This window comes from Aquarana catesbeiana, linkage group LG05 (assembly GCF_042186555.1).
Source record: "Aquarana catesbeiana isolate 2022-GZ linkage group LG05, ASM4218655v1, whole genome shotgun sequence".
Lineage (NCBI taxonomy): Eukaryota > Metazoa > Chordata > Amphibia > Anura > Ranidae > Aquarana > Aquarana catesbeiana.
This window is the reverse complement of record NC_133328.1, coordinates 559,455,688-559,470,781: the sequence shown is the minus strand read 5'-3', so window position 1 is coordinate 559,470,781 and position 15,094 is coordinate 559,455,688. Positions and strand designations below refer to the sequence as shown.

Here is a 15,094-nt window from a genome sequence, read left to right as displayed (position 1 = left end):
CTCATTAAAGCCCTGCAGGTTCAGCAGTTGATTGCTAATTAAAAAAACACATATATATACATAGATATACTTTGCACATGGACACAGACAAACAAACAGTTATTTCTTCAGAATGACAAAAGGTAGGGATCTGCAACAAAGTTTGTTAAAATCCTTGCAATGTACAGTACATAGCTCGCCCAGAGGGGAATGGGTTTTTTTTCCCAACAAAAGTGGAGTAATGCCATGTACACACGAGCGGACTTTACGGCAGACTTTGCCCGGCGGACTTTTCGACGTACTTTACGACGGACTTTTTGAATGAACGGACTTGCCTACACACAATCCACCAAAGTCCGTCGAATTCGTACGTGATGACCAGACTAAACCAAGGAAGTTCATAGCCAGTAGCCAATAGCTGCCCTAGCGTGGCTTTATGTCCGTCGAACTAGCATACAGACGGCGGACTTTTCGACCGGACTCGATTTCGACGGATTAATTTAAAACATGTTTCAAATCTAAGTCCGTCCAACTTTTGAGAAAACAAAGTCCGCTGGAGCCCACACACGATCGAATTGTCAGATGAAATCCTGCCGCCGGGCAAAGTCTGCCGTAAAGTCCGCTCGTGTGTACGCAGCATTGCTCTAAGTTAGTTAGTTTAGTTATAATAAGAAACATGTCATACTCACTTGTTCTGTGCAGTGCTTTGACACAGAACAGCCCTGATCCTCCTCTTCCTCCTCTTCTCGGGTCCCTCACCGGTGCTCTTGGCCCCTCCCTGCTGCCGAGTGCCCTCAGAGCAAGCAGCTTGCAAAGGAGGCACCCAAGCAGGCTTGTTCCTCGTAGGTACACCAGTGAGTATGTGTTCCAGATTATCATCTAGATCGAGGTCTCCAACCTTTTCAACATAGGGCCACATTGTATATTTTACAAATATTTGTGGGATGAAAAAAAAATAGTTTTATAAATTAACAAATCAAATTTAAATGAATGAATACGTTTTACTGTTTTTTTTTCCTTTTTTTTTATATGATATGATTTATATGATATTGATTTAAAACAACAGAAAAAAACTTCAGTAAAACAAAGCAAAGAAATTCCAAATTAACTTGAGCCCAGCAGAGCGTCCTTTCATCAAGGTTCCCTTTTATTTTAGATGGCCGGATACAATTTTGCAGCTCCGTAGTTTGGAGACCCCTGACTTAGACGAAGAATCCTAAAGTTAGATTGTATCAATAAAATAAAATAAATATATACCATATAAATGTAAAGTGCAACCCATAAAGGAATATTCCACAAGAAAAAAAAAATGAAAAAAAGCCCCTCCTGCAGAGCAAAGAAAAAAAAAAGCTATAAAATCTCAAGATTAATTACAGACTCAGGCTCCATTCACACTAGCGCGTTTTTTGATGCATTTTGCATTTTGCAGAAATGCATGGGAATTTTTTAACATGGGATCCTATGGAACATGTTCACATCAATGCCTTTTTGTACCTCTGCGTTTTTGGAAAGGGTCAGGGACTTTTTTTCATGCAAAATGCAGCGTTTTGTATGTAATAGAATTCAATGGGCATGCAAGAAAAACGCAAGTCCATAATTTTAGATGCGTTTTTGATGCGTTTTTGATACCCAGGATGCCTTGAGAACCAGCAAATACTAGTTTGGACTATAGCAAAAATGGTGAGAACTGAACATCTTATCAGCCTGGTGAGGCCAAGAACATATCTGTATACTCCTTCTGATCCCCAACACAAGGATCGTAGAAAACGGGACCAGGGGTGGCTTGAAATTGCCAAGGAGCTTTATCCACAATGGGATCTTTTCTCCAAGAAACAAGCAGACCTCAAATGTAAGTAATATAGAAAAAGTTTACACACACTTGTTAAACTTTGAGTTTTCAGTGATGTTGAAAAATTAGACAAAGAGAAATCATTGCTAGAACTTTTTAAACCTTAATGTGACCTATAAACTGTACAAACTCAACAGAAAACTTACTAAAATCTTTTATTGGGTAGTCAATATAAGAAACTCAAATAATGTTGTTTTATAAGTGTGCACATCCTCTTCTAACTGGGGATGCAGCTGTGTTCAGAATTAAGCTATCACATTCCAAATCATGTTAAGGAGTCAGTCCACACCTGCCATCATGTGCCTCTGACTAACCCCAAACAAACTTCTGCATTAATTAAAGATGGAACAAGTTCATCAATTATATATGTTTGTTTCATTTTTAAACATCACATAAACCTGACATTTTACCAGGGGTCTGTAGACTATTAGATCCACTGTAATTATGTATGTGTTCATGTGCATGATCCAAACATTTTTGACAGTTTAGGTTTTTAAAATTATTTAGTTACCTAAATACATGTATTTAAATTAGCTACATTTTTAGGATGGAGTTAGTGGAGTTCTGCTTTAGATTTTGGACAATATCCCTAAAATTGTGCCAATTTCCCTCAAATTGGGTAAAATTTCCCTAAAATTGTGCCAATTTCCCTCAAATTGGGTAAAATTTGCCTCAAATTGGGTAAACTTTCCATCAAATTGGGTAAAATTTCCCTCAAATTGGGTTCAATTTCTATAAAATTTGTTAAAATTTCAATAAAACTGGTCCAATTCTTCCAAATTTGTTTGGAATTATTCTGAATTATTTTTTCTTATTCTCAATTTCATTAAACTCTGCCGAATTTATAAAAAATAAAAATAGAAAAGAATAGCAAATAAATTAACTGAGAATGTAATAAAATAGAAAGCCTATAACCGTTATTATCTTTCTATTTATTTTTTCTGCGTTTATTAGCGTTTTACTGCGTTTGCGTCTAGAAGCGTCTGTAGAGAACAGAAAGGAATTTAGCAACTCAACTTTGGGGACCCGAGATATTGGTCCAAAAACGGTCAGAAACGCCCAGAAACGCTCAAAAAAACGCTTTAAAACGCCCACAAACGCATGAAACGCTAAAAAACGTTGAAAACTGTCAGAAACGCCTAGAAACGCTCAAAAACTATTTAAACCGCCCACAAACGCATGAAACGCTCACAAGCGCATAAAACGCTCACAAACGCATAACACGCTCAAAGTGTTCACAACGTTCACAAACGCACAAAACGCTCGCAAACGTTCACAAACGTCCACAAACGCTCACAAGCGTTTTAGGCGTTTCTGACCGTTTTGAGCGTTTCATGCGTTTGTGAGCGTTTCAAAGCGGTTTTGAGCGTTTTAGGTGTTTCTGACCGTTTTGGGCGTTTCTGAACGTTTTGAACGTTTCATGCGTTTGTGAGCGTTTCAGAGCTGTTTTGGGCGTTTCGTGCGTTTGTGAGTGTTTCAATGCGGTTTTAGGCGTTTCTGACCGTTTTGAGCGTTTCATGCGTTTGTAAGCGTTTTTGAGCGTTTTTAGGCGTTTGTGGGCGTTTTAACATAGACAGGTGTTTTAAAGCTGGCCAAAAGGCAAGAAAAACATTGTGTACATGGACACATAGGATAATATTGAATTAGTTCAGGGGCAGTTGGAAAAACTGTGCAACTGCCTCTGAATGCACGTTTATCAGCGCCTCATGGGCATGAGGCCTAATGTTCATCTAATCAAATTATTACACAAAAAATTTGACAAATTAGGATATTTGTTTTTAATAGTATCTTAATGTCAGATACACATTTTTCAATGCCTAAAAAAAGTACAGCATAGGTTGCAAAATTTGACAAACATAAGCTTCAAAAAAACACACATTCACAATGTTTAGAAGATCTGTTAAATTTGGTCTATCTAGGCTATTGCATCTAGCTGCCATGGCAGCTCACCTTCTGGGGACATGAAATATGAACAGAAAGTTTCACGTAAAGCAGCACCACTCCTGCTGCCCCGAGTGGATGTCATTTCAGCTCTTGTCATGGCCTGATTGGCAAGGGTGTCCTCTAATTGGAAACCGTCATGCTCTCAAATAAAATTATGGAGAGCACAAATAGCTTTCACTGCCTGTATAGCGTGTTGCATCTTTAGATATATTGGTGTGTGCAACAAACGCCATTTGTTGGCCAGTATGCCAAAAGCACATTCAACAACTCTCCTGGCCCGAGTGAGTCTGTAATTGAACACTCTTTTTTCTTGGCTCAAAGAGTGGCTTGAATAGGGTCTGAGAAGGTGTTCCCCTAGCGCAAAAGCTTCATCAGCCACAAACACATACGGCATTGCAGGCACAATCGTTCCAGGGAGTGGTGTATTGGCTGGTAGTCCCAACCTATTTTCTTGCAGAAGATGCCCTAAGGTTGAGTGGGTAAATATACTAGAGTCTGAGCTTCTGCCATAGGACCCTATATCAACATATATAAAACGGTAATTGGCATCTGCCATTGCAAAAAGCACAAAAGAAAAATATTTTTTATAGTTATAAAAGCTGCTGCCACTGCCTACTGGCTTCTGGATGCGTATATGTTTTCCGTCAATAGCACCCACGCAATTTGGGAAATTGCACTGCTGCCAGAAGATATCTGCTATCTTTGCCCATTCATCAGTTGTAGGTTTCGGGAAGACAACCTCTTTAAGAACGTCCCAAATGATGGAGCACGTGTCCCGGATTAGGTAGCTAGCAGTTGATTTCCCAATCAAGAACTGAAAATGTAAACTAGAAATGGAGTGTCCAGTTGCCAGGTATCTGAAATTAAAACAAAAATATGTTTTCATTGTTTTGCAGTAAAAGCTTTGCAAACCAGATGGCGGAGCGCAAAGGATAGTTTTAATAGTCGTTTGAAAAAGGAACGGAGTATGAGAAGTGGTTCAGCTGCAATGTCTTTCACACCATACTCCTATGCCAAGGACCTTGAGTTTTTGAGACCCATTCTGGAGATGCGAAGGTAATTATTTTAAAAAGGGTATTATGATTCTGTGTTTCTGTGCAATTATTACCCGCACACCCTAAAAACAATGGTCTGTTTTGTTGTGATTTGCAGCACAGACACCTGCTGGGAGGATGAACCTGCAGAAGAAGAATCATCAGCGAAAACACAGGAGCCTACAAACCCACAATCTCCAAATCTCGAAATGGCTGAGATAGCTGGAGAAGAGGAACAGGAGGAGGGGGCTGCTGCACCATTGCGCACTACTAAGAGGGGGGGTGCCACCAAAAGGCAAAATCAGAAAGAGTCAGAGAAAATGTACAGTTTATTAAAGCATCTGTCAGATCGTTTTACAGGGCAATTGTCTCTATCACAACAATTTGCCAATACCCTGGTGCCCTATTTTGATCAGGTGCCCGATGCAATGAAAATGGATATGCAAATTTCTGTCATGCAGACCATCAAATCATATATCCCCAGTCCCCAAAATATTTACCAGACAGACAGAAGTCTTCCAATGCAACCAACACAGACAACCAATTATGCTTCTTTCCAAAATCAACCTTTATATTACCAGATGCCTAGGCAACAAAGTTACAGAGCAGAAAATCCTTACCCATCTAGACCAACACTTCGACGGCTTGACCACCACCAACCTCCTCTACCTCTACCATCTGCACTTGGGCCACCAGGATCAGGTTTTGGAGCACCAGATGTGGGCAATAGGGGTCCACCTTACCATTTCCAAAATGCCCCAAGTCTTGCTCAGGACCAGCAGTATGGAGAAAGTGCTCCTTGTTTGTCATCCCAGCAACCTGAATCATGCCAAGACACATTTACTTATCATACTTTATAATTTGAAATGCTAGTTATGTTTTTGTTATATTTTTAAAAAAACATATGGTGGAAACCTAACTGAACTAATTTTTATATTGAAATTGGGATGAGCCTAATACTTCATTACTTATTTTGTTATCTGAACATTGTTATTTTGAAAGAATGAAGTAATTCTACACATTATATGTTTGTGTTCAAAATTACAATTAAAATCATAATTAAATTATTTTGCGGAAATATAAACTTTGTGTGCCTGTTCATTTGATTAACACTTTGTGTGTTAAAGTCTAAAAGCAAAAAGTTAACATTTACCTTAATGTAATAATTAGCCTTTCAACTGGTGGAATACAGTCCCTGAAAGATGTGTTCTGACGTTGCAGCTTGCTGCTGAGTAAACCAAGCAAAGCATCAAAACTGTGTGGGCAAAAAAAGGACATTGAGAAAACCACAAGCACAATGTCACCTAGACAAGCACCTACATTGAGCCTATTTAGTCATTAGATTTCACTGAAAAAATTTGTTTAGGGGTTAAGACTAACCCTAACCCTACTTTAAATCCTAACCCTAACTATACTTTAAATCCTAACCCTAACTATACTTTAAATCCTAACCCTAACTATACTTTAAATCCTAACCCTAACCCTACTTTAAATCCTAACCCTAACTATACTTTAAATCCTAACCCTAACCCTACTTTAAATCCTAACCCTAACTATACTTTAAATCCTAACCCTAAATATACTTTAAATCCTAACCCTAACTATACTTTAAATCCTAACCCTAACTATACTTTAAATCCTAACCCTAACCCTACTTTAAATCCTAACCCTAACTATACTTTAAATCCTAACCCTAACCCTACTTTAAATCCTAACCCTAACTATACTTTAAATCCTAACCCTAAATATACTTTAAATCCTAACCCTAACCCTAGTTTAAATCCTAACCCTAACTATACTTTAAATCCAAACCCTAACCCTAGTTTAAATCCTAACCCTAAATATACTTTAAATCCTAACCCTAACCCTAGTTTAAATCCTAACCCTAAATATACTTTAAATCCTAACCCTAACCCTAGTTTAAATCCTAACCCTAACCCTAGTTTAAATCCTAACCCTAACTATACTTTAAATCCTAACCCTAACTATACTTTAAATCCTAACCCTAACCCTACTTTAAATCCTAACCCTAACCCTAGTTTAAATCCTAACCCTAACTATACTTTAAATCCTAACCCTAACCCTAGTTTAAATCCTAACCCTAAATATACTTTAAATCCTAACCCTAACTATACTTTAAATCCTAACCCTAACCCTAGTTTAAATCCTAACCCTAATCCGACTTTGAAACCTAACCTAACTCTAAACCAGAGTAGGGCTAGCTAATGGTACTAAATCAAGAACTCACCTTTTAATAGACATCCGTGTGTAATCCATAAACTTGTCTTCATGGGCTCGGAGGTCGTTGTAAATTATCCAGAATTGCCCTCTCTGCTCCCTATTGGCAATCACTGGATGCACCCAAAATCTTCGTTTTCTCCTTTGTTCTTCTTCTTCAGCTTCCTCTTCAAGCAAAACTGCAGCAGTAGCTGTGGCTACTGCTAGAAAAAAGGACATTGAAGCCAGGATAATCTAAGCACCAAAAGACAGCAAGACTAGGGAGGAAGCAGGAAGTACTAATGTCAGCTGACATTCTGTGATATAAGCAGTGATGTTTTCCAATTGGTTCTTTATAAAACGCATAATGAAAACCGCAAAACGCAAAACGCGGCAAAAACGCCGCAAAACGCCGCAAAACGCGTCAAAAACGCATGTTAAAAAACGCGGCAAGCATGACAAAAAAAGCTCCAAAAACGCTCAAAAGCAACATGCATAGGTGTGAATCGAGCCTCAGAACCCATACACACTATACAACTTTTGTTGTCAGGGTTCCTTCAGATTTACCAAAACCATGTAGTGCAAGGGCCTGCCTAATTGCAAACAAATTGAAACTCTTAAGCCTCGTACACACGGTACGATTGTTGGCCAACTGAGCGTCTGATTTTTGTCAAAAGGACGTGTGCCAGGATCTTGTCTTGCATACTAATGCCCTGTACACACGGTCGGATTTTCCGACGGAAAAAGTATGATCGGATTGTGTTGTCGGAAATTCCGAGTGTGTGTGGGCTTCATCGGACTTTTTCCTTCGGAATTTCCGACACACAAAGTTTGCGAGCAGGATATAAAATTTTCTGACAACCATCAAATATCCGATCAGTTAAATTCCGATCGTGCGTACACAAATCCGATGCACAAAGTGCCACGCATGCTCAGAATAAATTAAGAGATGAAAGCTATTGGCTACTGCCCCGTTTAGAGTCCCGACGTACGTGTTTTACGTTTCCGCGATCAGAACGATCGGACTTTGTGCGACCTTGTGTATGCAAGACAAGTTTGAGCTAACATCCGTCGGAAAAAATCCATGGATTTTGTTGTCGGAATGTCCGATCAATGTCCAATCGTGTGTACAGGGCATAACAGTACACAATTGTCGTGACACAAATGTAGTGACGTACTACGAGGAATTTCAGCTCTTTTGGGCCCCTGCTGCTAATTTCGTGTTTGGTGAGCATTGATTCCAGCATGCGTGTTTGTACTTTCGACTTTTGTGTGACGGATTTGTATATTGACCATATGAAAATCTGACGTCAAACCGCTCGGTTGATCTCTGCTGAGCCGGCGGATGACAGGTCCCTCTCTGCTCACTGAGCAGGGAGGGGCCTGTCAGAGTGCCGCTGATTCCTATGGACAGATCGGGCAAAAATAGACAGCATGTCCATTTTCATTAGATCTTATTTGATCCGATCCGCCAAGACTGATGGAGAACTTATCGCCATACTTGTGTTTTTAGCCGATCGGATGGCAGACGGGTGTCTCCGCTGACATCCGTCTCCCCATAGGAGTCAATGGATGTGCCGCTCGGATCCGCCTGCAAAATGGACAGGCGGATCCGAGCGGGCTTGTCGTGTGAAAGGGGCCTTAAGGTTTGACCTCATATTATATGGTTTTGGTAAATCTGAAGGGAAAAATGTACAGAAAATTGTATAGTGTGTATCCAGCTTAAGTACGTAGTAAGTATAAACAAGTGCTGGCTGATTTCTGCTGTTGCTTAGGAAAATCCATTTTGCCCAATATATGCAAACAGGAATGATTGGAAATGATTAAGCACAACTGTACTGTGTGAAAGACGTCTACAAGACTGTGTATTGGTGTCTTTTGATGTTATCTTGGTGATCAATAAACGGCAATTGGACTTTCATCGATGTGCATTTCTTCTTTACTTCATATGCAAACAAGGGGAACTCTCTTTCATAGCAAAATACCTCTTCTTTAAAACAACATTATTGTCTTTTGAACTGATTTTTTTTACTTCGGCTTGTTTAAATAGGATGAATCCTACATTAAACTATTTTGTTGTTAGTGACATTTTTAATTTCACCCCAATTTTACAGCAGTAAGTGGCTGGGACTTTTGTTAGTACCCTGTTATTACTTGTGTGGGTCTAATTGTTTCCTTTGACATTGTTTTTCAGTACAGTTCATTCTTTGAATTTAATGATCGACTGGAAGCAGTCCTCAAAAGAGCTTATATTTACAGGTGAGCTCCTAACTGCAAGAATTTGTTAAAAACCATAATTTGTTTGGAAATGGAGAAAAGCTGCAACATCACCTGTGTAAGCCAAGTTGAATTTGTTTAATTTGACTCGTTATCACATGGAAAGATTTGAAATCCCCCACACTACATAGAATGAAATTTCTACAGTGCAAAAAATGATTAAAAACTAGTGAAGGAAGGAAAATAAATATAAATTCTGCACCCAGTTAAAGGTTTGTGTATATATATGCGAATTGGATCCAATTTGAATAACATGTGAATCAAACGGACTTTCTATGGAGCCGTTTAACATATAGGCGGTGCAGCGGCAATGTGAATTTGCTGCAAATTTAAAAATAGTCCTGTGCGTTTTCTGAGCACTGCAGTGTGGTTCAGATGTGAATTCCAGGCTTATTGACTTCTATGGGAACGCACCTGAATCGCACATCTGATCAGTTTTCAACACAAATTTGATCTAAAAAAAAAAAAAAAAAAAACAGTGTGGGGGTCCCCCCCAATCCATACTAGGCCCTTTCGGATCTGCTATAGATTTTAAGGGGAACCCCATGCCAAATAGTTTTTTTTAAGCAGCATGCCCCCCCAATCCATTCTGAGTTGAACCTCCACTCCAAAAAAAATTTTCAAAATGGCGTGGGTCCCCCCTCCCCCAAAATCAATACCAGACCCTTATCCGAGCATGCAGCCTGGCAGGCCAGAAAAGGGGGTGAAGCGAATGCCCCCCTCCCGAACCACACCAGGCCACATACTCTAAACATGGGGGGGTGCTTTGGGGCGGGGGGCTCTGCCCCACGCCCTAAAGTACCTTGTCCCCATGTTGATGGAGACAAGGGACTCTTCCCCACAACCCTGGCCAGTGGATGGGGGGGTCTACGGGCAGGGGGCTTATCGGAATCTGAAAGCCCCCAGATCCCGGTCCCCCTATGTGAATGAGTAGGGGTACATTGTACCCCTACTCATTCACCAAAAAAAGTGTCAAAAAGAAATAAAAACACAGACAGTTTTTTCACAATTCCTTTATTAAAAAAATAAAAGCAATGTCCCCAGGTGTAGATCCATTGTCAATCACGACTCCCACCAATACCGCCATCTGCCTGCTCCGCCAACTGACATTTCTTAAATCTCTAAGGGGCGGGCCACCGAGCAACGTCACCTAGTGGCACCGCCCTCTTGTGACTTAACCAACCCAGCAAGCTCTGGGTATGTAAACTTTAATAATGAACTTCTTTTATTTGGTCCCTTTTGGTCTGTTAAACATACCATTTAAAGTAAAAAACCAAAAATCATAGTGCGCCAACCAAAACAAAGGAAGAGCTGCCAACACAACAATCAGACAAATTGCGATGAAAGTATGGTGTGGATAAGTGTGGCGCTAAAAAAATATTATAAATGTACGTTAGTGAGCAAAGTCAAACAGAATAGCCTCTGAGAGACGGTATGCACAATAAAGTGTATTAGTGAAACTTTATCAAAATTGAGAGTGACAGCAATATATACCCTAGAGTGATGTAATAAAAACACCTAAGTGGAACATATATGAGATGTTAGCCAACACTGACAAAAACCAATGTGAATAGGATATATATAAAAAAATCTTGCGACTACTACACATCCCAATGATGGGAAGGAGTAGTACAAATAACTAAAAGTAAAACAAGAAAAAGTGAAGCAAAAAGATGAAACAATAAGATATAATATGATATCAGATTTTTTAAGACATCCTAAGACTGTAATGTCCCCAAATGTGAAATCAAAACAAATGGTGAAAAAACAAAATCTAAAGTGTTGCAATTATAGCCTAGAAACATATGGACTGGGGCTAGAACTCCAGACATAAACTTTTAAGTTACTAATATAACCAGAAGTCCAGAAACCAATGGGTATACATCTGGAAACGCAGACCGAAGAAATCCGCAGTGGCCAAAAAAAAAAAGGAATGTGGAAATGGGAGTCCCCCAAATCCAAGGATGGCATCCACAAGATAGAATATCCAGCTTGTAAGTGAAAGGGATATGAAGAGGTACCCTTACCAGCAGTGATGGACTCCCAGCCGGCGGCTTGGGGGTCAAACAGGCTTGTAATGGAGCAAGGGAAACAACTCTTTGTCCCCAATGGCAGGAGTTGATAGAAGGATAAAGGCACTCACCAACCGACACTCACTGATCTCACCGACTCTCGGCTTTGATGGTGTAGATGAAGGGCTGTTCGCCAAAGAATGAACTCCATGCAGTGGGTGGAAATCCTCAAGGGAAAAAAAGGATCAAGAAGGGAGGCTCCCCATAGTGTAAATCAGCTTATCAAAAAGCTTTTATTTAAAATAAAATAATAAAAAATACACTCTGGCTCATAGGTAAAAGTCAGGTATATAACGGTTTTAAAAAGCGCTTAAATCAAATGGTGGCAAGACAGGCATCACAAATCCAACGCGTTTCGTCCAATAGGACTTCAACAGGGGTATATGACTGTCTGCCACTCATGCCTGTATATATACATAACCTTATAATACACAAATAATAACAGCTGTTCATGCCATGAGAGCCGCCACTTCCGGGTCGCCGGAAAATGGCGTCAGAATTAATAATCAACCAATCAGGATGGCTCTCAAAATCGTCCATGACCAAGCCTCCATCTGGATGACCCAATCAAAATAAGATTGTAGATGGCATCGGGGTCAGATGACCCCGTTCCTGCAAATAGACGAGTCTATTGGAAGGACATCGCTCCCCGTGACCAATCCTCGAACGGAGGTAGGGCTATACTGGGACAACCAATCAGGGATCACGTTTAAAAGCGTGTGACGTCACTCCGGAAAAAATATATTTTTATTTTTATCTATTTTAATTTATTTTAAGGTCTGTTCGCTACTTATCTTTATGAATATCTTAGTTATATTTTTTTACGCTTCAACGCTCTTATCTTATTCTTCACTTATAGTTTTTTGTGGTATTATCGCCAAATTTGATGTTTACTGTGATCCATTAATGTAGTAAATCCATCAGGGACCCCACTGTGTTGTGATATTATATTACATATCATCATGCATTATAAAATTTTTTCCCCGTCCAGCAATGTTTGTGCCATGTCAGCCGCCATGTACATATTGTTATGGGGTTCACTTTTCTATCATTGCAGGCTGGACCGCATTTGCGTTCCAATGCCTTCTTTTTCGGTTATTTTCTTACGCACACGGGTCCCATTATAGTGAGGCGTGACTCGCATGTGCGCCTCACGGGTTTTGCTTTTTGTTTGTTGTTTCAGTCACTTCCTAACTCTAGCCGAGTGACGTTTCACGCTCACGTGACCTGTTACTGTGAGGCGCGGCCTACATCTGCGTCTCACAGCTTCTCACGTCCCGACCACTTCCGGCTTTTTTCCGGAGTGACGTCACACGCTTTTAAACGTGATCCCTGATTGGTTGTCCCAGTATAGCCCTACCTCCGTTCGAGGATTGGTCACGGGGAGCGATGTCCTTCCAATAGACTCGTCTATTTGCAGGAACGGGGTCATCTGACCCCGATGCCATCTACAATCTTATTTTGATTGGGTCATCCAGATGGAGGCTTGGTCATGGGCGATTTTGAGAGCCATCCTGATTGGTTGATTATTAATTCTGACGCCATTTTCCGGCGACCCGGAAGTGGCGGCTCTCATGGCATGAACAGCTGTTATTATTTGTGTATTATAAGGTTATGTATATATACAGGCATGAGTGGCAGACAGTCATATACCCCTGTTGAAGTCCTATTGGACGAAACGCGTTGGGTTTGTGATGCCTGTCTTGCCACCATTTGATTTAAGCGCTTTTTAAAACCGTTATATACCTGACTTTTACCTATGAGCCAGAGTGTATTTTTTATTATTTTATTTTAAATAAAAGCTTTTTGATAAGCTGATTTACACTATGGGGAGCCTCCCTTCTTGATCCTTTTTTTCCCTTGAGGATTTCCACCCACTGCATGGAGTTCATTCTTTGGTGAACAGCCCTTCATCTACACCATCAAAGCCGAAAGTCGGTGAGATCAGTGAGTGTCGGTTGGTGAGTGCCTTTATCCTTCTATCAACTCCTGCCATTGGGGACAAAGAGTTGTTTCCCTTGCTCCATTACAAGCCTGTTTGACCCCCAAGCCGCCGGCTGGGAGTCCATCACTGCTGGTAAGGGTACCTCTTCATATCCCTTTCATTTACAAGCTGGATATTCTATCTTGTGGATGCCATCCTTGGATTTGGGGGACTCCCATTTCCACATTCCTTTTTTTTTTTGGCCACTGCGGATTTCTTCGGTCTGCGTTTCCAGATGTATACCCATTGGTTTCTGGACTTCTGGTTATATTAGTAACTTAAAAGTTTATGTCTGGAGTTCTAGCCCCAGTCCATATGTTTCTAGGCTATAATTGCAACACTTTAGATTTTGTTTTTTCACCATTTGTTTTGATTTCTCATTTGGGAACATTACAGTCTTAGGATGTCTTAAAAAATCTGATATCATATTATATCTTATTGTTTCATCTTTTTGCTTCACTTTTTCTTGTTTTACTTTTAGTTATTTGTACTACTCCTTCCCATCATTGGGATGTGTAGTAGTCGCAAGATTTTTTTATATATATCCTATTCACATTGGTTTTTGTCAGTGTTGGCTAACATCTCATATATGTTCCACTTAGGTGTTTTTATTACATCACTCTAGGGTATATATTGCTGTCACTCTCAATTTTGATAAAGTTTCACTAATACACTTTATTGTGCATACCGTCTCTCAGAGGCTATTCTGTTTGACTTTGCTCACTAACGTACATTTATAATATTTTTTTAGCGCCACACTTATCCACACCATACCATTTAAAGTATTTTTTATATCTGTTTGATACATGCCTGTTGATCTTGCTAGAAATCTTGTAATCTGATAACACATGGAGTAGAGGAGGGAGTCCTTAAGTCATATTATGTTTCTGTTGTCCTGATACAGTAGGCTGAGTGAGCTTTGTCATCATAGGCCAGGAAACGTGCTATTGGCAGTATCACAATATAAAAATAATGCAGACAACCCAATGAAAAAATAGCACGTTGCAATATATTACATTTTTTGTTTATGGATTTAGATGCACTTTAAAAACCCAACTCAATTCAACATATTCTTTTAGTTTTCTGTGATCTGGGGAAAAGTAGACTTAAAAACTCATTATACACACTCCTGCTTTAACATTCTGCTTTCAAATTAGACCATTAAAGCCAAAATATAGGAAAAATTTAAAAATCCACCCTTGCAGTGGGGCCCATGTGACTGATTTACAGGACTAAAGCCTGTGCACATTGCAAAGTGAATTTTCACTTTTCTAGAGAATGTTTATTTTCCTTAAAGAATGTGCTGAAAATGTACTTTGCAAAGAATACTCAATTACATGCAAGGAAAATTTCAAACAGGATTTTTTTCTTGCACTTGATTAGATGATTGAAGTCAGCACGACTTAAATCACTATGGCCCCTTTCACATGAGTGATCCGATCAGTTTTGCCTATCAGTTTTGCAGGTGGACTTGATCAGACCCTCCAGTCCCTTCTTTGGAACAGCAGATGTCAGCGGACACATGTGTCTGTTGACACCCGCCGCCATCCAATCCGATCCTGTCCGACAAAAACAGACGGATGGTGGTCCTATTCCCCATCCTTCTAGCAGATCGGATCAGATGGAAACAGACAGAGGGTCTGTTTCCATCCGATTGCCCATAGAGGAGAGTGGGACCATGTGTGCTATGCAGAGAGGACACTAACCTGTTATCTGCCTGCTCAGTGATGAGCAAATG

At 40.0% G+C, this 15,094-nt stretch overlaps 1 protein-coding gene across 1 annotated transcript in view; it reads left to right on the top strand.

Moving 5' to 3' along the window:
* The window catches only part of CNGB3 (cyclic nucleotide gated channel subunit beta 3), a 427,114-nt gene that overhangs the window by 246,750 nt on the left and 165,270 nt on the right, over positions 1-15,094 (top strand). Inside the window, exon 10 of the mRNA XM_073631915.1 lies at positions 9,218-9,282. Within this exon, the coding sequence (XP_073488016.1) occupies positions 9,218-9,282 (65 nt within the window). The remainder of the gene's footprint in view (positions 1-9,217; positions 9,283-15,094) is intronic.